An 8,006-nucleotide genomic window follows, 5' to 3' on the forward strand; every position below is an offset into this window, starting at 1 on the left:
CCTATGCCCACAAGCTTGTGGGAATCCGATGCCCTCCTTAATCTAGCTTAGGCCCATCAAATTCGATTTCGGTTTATGTATATAACCTTAATCGTCAGATTAATCGGGCAAACCAAATGTCTATATATATGGTTTCCAAGATATATTAATATATAGAATATGCACTATATGAATGATTTGTAGTTAATATTAGTCCGGCCGGGCTCTTGTTAATGATTTAGACTTGGTTGAATTGTCATCGCCGTTTTAAACATTAGAAATATGACATATGACCCCTAATTAAGATATATATATTAATAATGTAATATTGAGGTTATGGTTTTAATTTTGGAAAGCTTCGTTTATTCGACATTGCTATGATCGATACGTACATCGTAGGCCACTCTGTATGTAAAGGACCTATATGATATGAATCTCCAAATTATATCGATAGATGCATATAGATTGTATTCAGTTAATTGGTATTTATGAATTACATAAATATCGTTTACTAACCAAACCCACAAATACCGTGTACGCCATACAAGCAAGATTCCTAGAAATAAATTAAGAATTTTAATTCATAACATTAAATCAAAATGCTTTTAAATGGAATTCTGACATCCTGACGGATTTTAAGGTTGATTGTCAGCTTTGGTCATTTGACCGAATAATTATCCCAACGCCGCTAATTGTCTGTTAAATAAAATATGATTAATTAGGAATATCTAAATTAAATCGCAAAGCAAATATGATTTCAAACACCGAATATATATATATATATATATATATAATATTATAAAATGCATAGTATAACATGAGTCCACATTGTTTAGGTGCAAATCTTGAACCACTACAAAGTTTGTCGTTGCTTTATGAGGAAATATATATGAATCGCATCCAAGAATTCCGAACGAGGTCTGTGCGTCGATGCACATAAAAACTGTGTACGAGGTATACATGCATGCTGATACACGTACGTCACATGCACGTGTATATACATATGCACCGTACATTTACACAATGTGCCACAGCATGTGTGACAATGTGACATAAAGCTTGAGAGAGAATTTCGGAATTCTGCAAAATTATCTTCTTTACTGAAAGTTGAGAGACCCATCTATATATTTGCAGTGACAGATTGTAAAATTCATCATCCATATTCCATATTCATATATATCTTTTGTGTATACGAAAAATAATAATTTACACTATGTACATGGTTTTATCTATTGAAAACAACCGATTAGGTCTATAGTATGTATGGTTAACCGTATGGATAACATGCATAACCAAATTAACCATACATACACACATACATACACGCATATACAAATATTTATTAATAAAAGAAAATGAAGAATAAAACAAAGAAGGTGGTCAAATGGAAATGGTGAAGACTGCCTCAGATTTGATGAGAATGTGTCAGACATCAAAGCAAAGCCATACATACATATATATATATATATATATATATATATATATATATACATAGGAGTGTGATAGGGCTCTACTTACTTGTCATCGACCTCCTGTCCAAAAGTCTGTCTTGTATCATTTTTCACCGAGTTTCTCAAAAATAGTAAAAAGAGCGTTTCAAGAATAAATTGGAATCCAATGGATCTTAATTAAACCCAAATCACATCCTAATCCTAATTTGTTGGATTTACAAAATCTAATATATATATATATAGTTTTTTTAGATGATGCAAATGCAAATGAAATTACGGATAAAACAACATCATTCATGGGATGAATAAATAAATAAGTAAGATGCAAATGCTTAATAAATAAATTAGAAGTCTATATAGTGTGTGTGGTCGCACTCATTGAAGGGAGAGAGCATGTCCCGAAGTCGGGAGCTTGTGTAGGAGTAAGGACCAAACATGAACATAAGTATAATATATCACTTTTATTTGTTTATTGATTTTATTTCATTTGCTGCGGACAAACATTTTTACGTGACTGAGACAGCCACTTGAGTCTTCATTTTTCTTTTTTCTTTCTTTTTTTTCTCATCAATAGGAAAATATTAAAAAGGGATACTGTGATTTTTTTTAGAACGTGGATAAGAATGAGGCAAAAAAAATTCTTCTAAAAGAATTAAGGAATTAAAAATAGATAAAAAAAAGTATAATTTATTTAAAAGTAAATAAATTCATTAAACGAATATTTCAATAATACATGTTCAGTGGCTTATTGACGTGAAAAGGTACAACACCAAATCCAAATCCAAATCCCACGCGCTCTCATTTTACCGGGAATTCATGGCGCGTGATGAACACTCGCACGTGGTGCGCGTGGAAGTTTTCTCTGACAATTGGATTACAATCTATCCATCGTTTATAAAGCCCATCATGATGCGTCATATTATGAATTTTAACTTGAGGCCCATTAATCAAAAGCCCAAATAACCTCAACCTTCAAATTCAAAAAGCCCATAAAATATTTTCTCCCCCCAAACTTTATCGTATCAGAAACCAATATACGAGTAAATACATATATATGTAATCCGTTATTAGGAACATAATTCACAATCAATTGAGAGAGAGAGAAAAAGATCAGAAGCCCTTGGGGGCAGATTCCTTCAAGACCGCAGGTTGATCGGCCATGGCTAAGCAATACTTGGCGATCTCTCTGAACTTGGGAACGCTCCTCAGATCCACCTTCGTCCCGTCCTTCAACGTTATGACGATGTCACCCCACTCTCCGATGAACCTCGGCACCACCTTCACGTCCTTTATCGCCGTGTACGAGAAGTCGCTCCTGTCCTCTCCGGTCAGTCCCGATATCACCGTCACTCTCAGATTCGTGAACCTGTAACGGAGGTTAAACGCCCTCGACACCGCCGCTAGGGTTAGCGGTAGCCACAGTACGGTTAGGCCTAGCAGGAGATTCGCCACCAGATCGCCGTAGTGAGCTCCGCGCCCCCGCCAGCCGATGCAGCGGCGGAGGAGGCGCGAAGAGTAGTGATTGGTCGGTGAGTTTTTGCGGCCACAGAGGATGGAAAGGGAAGTGCAACGGTTCTGCGGAGGGGGCGGTGGACGCCGGCGGATACGACCGCCGGGGATGGGATTGAGGAAGTTGCCATTTTGTTGGTAATGCGGGAGACTGGGATTGATGGAGAGAGGGAGGCTTTTTTTTTTTTGGATATGTGAACCCAAAAAAAGGGTCTTTGGCTGGTTTTGTGCCACGTGGCCTATCGGTTTCGAGAATTAGATCATATAATAATCGAGAAATGAAATGATGGGCCCATTCGGTATATATTTGAGCCGATGTTATATATTGGGCCTTCGGATAAGAAGTATATTTACATACTGGTTTATAGCATTAGTATACTTCTCGTTTCAAATAAATAAATATTTAAGATTCGGATTTACGCAATTTAAATTAAAGATGTACCTGTTGAACAATGTTTAGCATGAAATTTTGGAATATTAAATCTTACTCCGAGTTAGTACAAAATCTAGATTTGTTTTAGCTTAAATTTTGATTTGATTTTAGCAATAAATAAATAAAACCTTATAAAAAAAATAAACAAAACAAGAGAGAAAAATTGTACCGTGATTTTTAATAAGATAATATTGTTCAAATTCAAATGGGAAGACTAAAATGGAAACAAATTCTGAACTTTGCGTAAAATCAAAATAAGGACAAATGCCCACTAAACCGAAAAATTCAAAACTTTGGTATAAAAGGATCAGCAGTCAGCACAAGTTCACCTATCTCGGTTATTACAAAAGCTAAAGATATACATTAATTAAAAAAAACCTAAAGCTTTGAAATAATAAACACATGTGGGGAGAGGAGGAGGACAAAGAATCAAAACCAATCTCAAATCTTATAACCTGAATATGCCGAACCACCTCATCGTTGCTATATGTGGACGTCTCCATTCTATTACTTGTAAACCGAGCTGTCTGTTCGTGTATTAACCGAAATGGAAGCCAGAGGACTTGAAGGAAGTGGAGAGATCGGGCAGCTTACGCATGGCGATGATTCCGGCTGCAAAGGCAGCAATAGAGGCCAAGACGAACGCCGGTAGGTTTCCTCCCCCGAATAGTGCATCCCATGGACCCGCCCCAAGAGATACCACCATCTGAATGAAACCACACCCATATATATATACACACACACGACACAAGCATTCTACTCAGATCAGACAGACCATATCGAACTGTGAAGATATGAGTTACCAGTTCGAGGTGTGTAAAAAAGGAGGAAGGAAACAAGTGGATTCATCTACCTGTGGGATAACGATTGCAAGATTCAATACTCCGATAGCCAGTCCTGCAAAAAATCGTTAGAAAACTATCGGGAATCAGCTTTCCCAAACCCCCCCAAAAAAAAATCTAAGGTAAGGCATAGACAATGGCATGTAGTATATGCCGACCTTGGCCGCCACCCGAGCCAGCAGTGACCTCTGCCGTGACTGAGAAAGGGACGCTATATGTGATCTGCAGAACGTATCATATTTTAGAGAAGAATTGCAAGAGGGACGAGAAGTAGAGAAGATAAGACACCTACAGCAAGAGGAAAACCAAGAAGTGCAAAGACAATAACAGCCGCAGTTCTGGTTGTCTCATTTCCTTCTATTATGTGTTCAATTCCTTTAGAGTAGTCTCTGAGAGACATCAAGCTAATGATAGCTGTGCCTGCCATGCACACAAACACTGTAAAATTACTCAGTGCCCAGACAACCCTTGCACCCATCCGCTGACACATTGGCTCGATAAAGAACGAGCTAATCCCAAGAACCACCTACAAAAAACGTCAAAGAAAAATGATAAAATTTATGGGCTCATTCATTCTATGAGCAAACAAGAAACACTCGTTTTGTTGATTGCAGCATTGATTCTTACAGAATTTAGTAGCAAACCAAATGCACCTTCGCGAACGCCCTGATCATAGAGTTCCACTTCAAGAGAATCTCCTTTCGGATTCCCATGGTAAACTTCTTTCCCCATCCAATCAGTGTCGAATAGAAAAAAGGGGAACCAGGATAACTGCACGTAAGCCCAATATCAAAATTAAGAGAAGAGGACAAGTGGAATTAAAGACCACATGTGGAACTCAGAACAGAAAACACTGATGGAAAGGCGATAAATGTAGTAATACGACTAGGCAACGCCAGGACAAAGTTACATAATAATTTCCTAGCAACTCTTGGTGCCTAAAGGATTCAGCACTCACCCATGTAAGAGCCATGACGATAAGGACAGAATGCATTGCAGGAGGTAAATGTCTTAAACTGGTTAATAAATTCACCAGAACAGCTCCAGGGCCGTCAAAAGTCTCATTCTGATGCTCAGTCTTTGACTTGCCAAGCCTGACATCCATATCATGTTCCGGTGCACTCTCATATTTGATTCCATTGGCCGTACCATGCTTCGAATTTGAGCGCACAAGCCCGTTAGGTTGGAGATCATCCAACAAAGGAGCAGAATCTGGTAAGCGGTTGGGCTTATTGCTTGTTAGCGGAATCTCTTTAGCAAAATAGAGAGTCACAAGAGTACATACAGTAAGGAACACCTGAAATACATTAACTCTTCAGACAAACCAGAATGGATGCCAGAGTGAACTATAATGAACAGTATGTTCTAAATCATTTTAAATTTTTAACAGAATTGTATACGTGACAGTGCATGTCTCAGAGAATATACACATGTGAAACTTACCACTGCAAGAAGAAATGCTGCTTTCAGATTTCCACAAACTTCACAGCAAGCTCTACTCTTAAGGAATGGAAACCATCTGTTAAAAAAAAGGCCAACTTATCACTTGATATGACACAACCGATGAGAAAATGCAAAAGGAAAAAGGAATTTAGATTGTGAGATAACAATAACCAAACTTACTCATGCCAATGTCCACTAGCACCGGCAGAAAACCCAAGAATGTTTCCAACGGCCATCCATGAGCAAAACACAGCATTTGCAGAATTCCGCTGATCAGGACCTTAGATAAAGATTGAAACATCTCAAAAGTTTAGAACAAACAAAACAAGAAGCATAATATATCCCATCTATTTCCACATTGTCATGCAAAATTTTGGAAGTTAAATGGTAAGGTGGGATTTGGTCATTCACCTGATAAATCTGCTAAAAGGGCACGAGCTGGTCCCTGAAACAAAAGCAGGAAGCCACATTTTTAGAAATAAGGCAATGAGCACTAACTCTTGTAGAATGGGAAAAAACAAATCTTCACCTGCACTGTATTGTTCGCAAGATCCAACATCCAAAACCCAATGACAAAGACAAAAGCTGCCCTTGTCCGTGTGCCTTTGAAATTGCTGCATTTAAGGATATACATTCATTAATTCAATTTTCGAATTCACTAAAAAAGATACAACAAAAAGGGATGACCAACCTGCAAGATTCCTTTGTGTCCCCTAATAGATATCCGATGTCTGCAGAAAACCCGATTATTATCACCTAAATTGAAAGGATTTGTTTAGCGTATGTAAACAGGGTAGATATCGGTTCTTTGTTAAATGGAAAATGAGAGAAGTGTATATTCTTCTGGTCCTTACAGCTACTGAGATCATGAGTGATCCAACAAGAATAAATGGGCGTCTTCTTCCATACTTGGAACAGCATTTATCACTCCAAATGCCCACACAAGGTTGGACCTAAAACCCAACAAGCAAAAAAAATCAGGTGACTTCCAACTAAATGTAACAAAAGAATGTCTCACATTCACACAATAAAAAGTTTCTGATCATTTACAGATAGCATATTACTTCTAGTGAAATCTGCACGTAGAAGTTTTGCACATCATTATATGCACATATACATTCCTTCCAAAAGATTAATTTAATTTCAACAAAACAAATGGAGAGAATAAGAAAACCTACCACAAGGCCGGTAATTGGACCGCAAAGCCATATGAACGAAGAAAAAGCATGCTCTATTCCAAGTGTCTGCACCAATCAGTCAAAGCAACAATGTCAGACACATCCAAAGGGTTCATAAGTGACAACAGTTTGAATAGCCAACAACGTCCGTTAGCAAATGACCTAAGCTCCTTCATGGCTATCCGTAACTATAGGCCAATGCCTAAAAATGACCCACCGAATTAGCATGTAAATATTTTAACTTCATGCTGTTCCCACATACTTGTTTGAATCTATGCTGCAGACACCGCGAGAAGGCTTCTTGCAGCTTTTACTACGTGAAGGTGGAAGAGGGACACTAGAAGAACTACATGGTACCTCCATTTTTGGCATGCACAAGCCGCAGCTCACCCTAAAGTGAAGCTGTCGTGACACAGATAATATCATACGAATTCCCTAGGAGAAAGTATTGTAACTCTACTTCGCGCATTGATTGTGAAATCTCATCCCAATGTAAAAAATGGGTTAACAGCTTTACTTTAGACCAGAAACGAAGAAACTTAGACCGCATGATTTCTGGCTATGTAGTATGTACAGCAAAATGTACTGTACTTACTCGTACAAACTATACAGTAACGACCAACGTAGATACGATAGAGCATCCAGTTGCGGGAAAACCCTAGAATAAACCAAAAACGGAAATGACAGAGAGAAGAACGAGAATCGGTACCTGGATGTAAGGAGTGAGAAGAGAGAGCTGCAATGCCCAACCAAACTGAACACCAGCGGCGACCGTACAACTGAGGATCAGAGTCGCTAAACTACAATTTTGCGCCGCAGTTTCCACATCTGACTGATTTGGATGATCCGACCGTTGATGAGGAGAAGAGGAAGACGACGAAACGGAGGAAGACGGTCCGGTCTGGTGATGGGTCACCATCTCCAACTCAATCTCCTTCCTCAGATTCCGGTACGGGACCGAAATCGACACCGCCGAGTCACCCTTCCCGGACATAACTCGTCCTCCAATCGACCGAGTCCACAATATCCCCAATTCAATTGTCAATCAATATCTCATTCGATTCAAAAACATGCAAAATCCAATCGCCGATCTGATTCTAGGGGTCCCGCGAGAGAGGGATGGAGACGAAGATCAAGATCTGAAGGAGTCCAATTTCGAGGGGGGGGGGGG

The 8,006-nt window shown here is 38.8% G+C and overlaps 2 protein-coding genes across 5 annotated transcripts; both read right to left on the reverse strand.

The window, feature by feature from the left end:
- Window positions 1–2,382: 2,382 nt before the first annotated feature.
- Window positions 2,383–3,850, reverse strand: LOC104805942. The gene is made up of 2 exons (XM_010530661.1): window positions 3,828–3,850; window positions 2,383–3,114 (listed from the first exon to the last, which is right to left on the reverse strand). Exons 1-2 carry the CDS (start codon window positions 3,848–3,850, stop codon window positions 2,541–2,543), a joined length of 597 nt encoding a protein of 198 aa, XP_010528963.1. The 3' UTR covers window positions 2,383–2,540.
- LOC104805147 (sucrose transport protein SUC3) lies at window positions 3,645–7,994 on the reverse strand. 4 transcript variants are annotated; one of them, XM_010529583.1, is made up of 14 exons: window positions 7,545–7,994; window positions 6,836–6,901; window positions 6,512–6,610; window positions 6,349–6,413; window positions 6,187–6,271; window positions 6,069–6,102; window positions 5,838–5,937; window positions 5,658–5,733; window positions 5,173–5,511; window positions 4,842–4,985; window positions 4,507–4,740; window positions 4,373–4,436; window positions 4,226–4,269; window positions 3,645–4,078 (listed from the first exon to the last, which is right to left on the reverse strand). In XM_010529583.1, the coding sequence occupies exons 1-14, from the start codon at window positions 7,827–7,829 to the stop codon at window positions 3,911–3,913; spliced, it is 1,803 nt and encodes a 600-aa protein (XP_010527885.1). In that variant the 5' UTR covers window positions 7,830–7,994; the 3' UTR covers window positions 3,645–3,910. The 4 variants fall into 4 exon arrangements, with proteins under 4 accessions (XP_010527885.1, XP_010527884.1, XP_010527887.1 ...); XM_010529582.1 differs by having other exon boundaries at window positions 3,645–4,128; XM_010529585.1 differs by having other exon boundaries at window positions 6,349–6,388; window positions 7,545–7,675.
- Window positions 7,995–8,006: the final 12 nt, after the last annotated feature.

Source organism: Tarenaya hassleriana, unplaced genomic scaffold (assembly GCF_000463585.1).
Source record: "Tarenaya hassleriana unplaced genomic scaffold, ASM46358v1 Cleome11, whole genome shotgun sequence".
Classification (NCBI taxonomy): domain Eukaryota; kingdom Viridiplantae; phylum Streptophyta; class Magnoliopsida; order Brassicales; family Cleomaceae; genus Tarenaya; species Tarenaya hassleriana.

What these genes read in the sequence shown, in the direction of transcription:
- LOC104805942 (XM_010530661.1), bottom strand. Translation starts at nt 3,850, where the DNA reads ATGAGGTGGTTCGGCATATTCAG. An exon ending in AGGTGGTTCGGCATATTCAG is followed by an intron (nt 3,115 to 3,827) that starts GTTATAAGATTT and finishes AAAAAAAAAAAG; the next exon opens with CCTCCCTCTCTCCATCAATC.
- LOC104805147 (XM_010529582.1), bottom strand. Translation starts at nt 7,829, where the DNA reads ATGTCCGGGAAGGGTGACTCGGCGGTGTCGATTTCGGTCCCGTACCGG. An exon ending in GTCCAATTACCGGCCTTGTG is followed by an intron (nt 6,611 to 6,835) that starts GTAGGTTTTCTT and finishes GTTGGGTTTTAG; the next exon opens with GTCCAACCTTGTGTGGGCAT. An exon ending in TCGTCATGGCTCTTACATGG is followed by an intron (nt 4,986 to 5,172) that starts GTGAGTGCTGAA and finishes GCTTACGTGCAG; the next exon opens with TTATCCTGGTTCCCCTTTTT.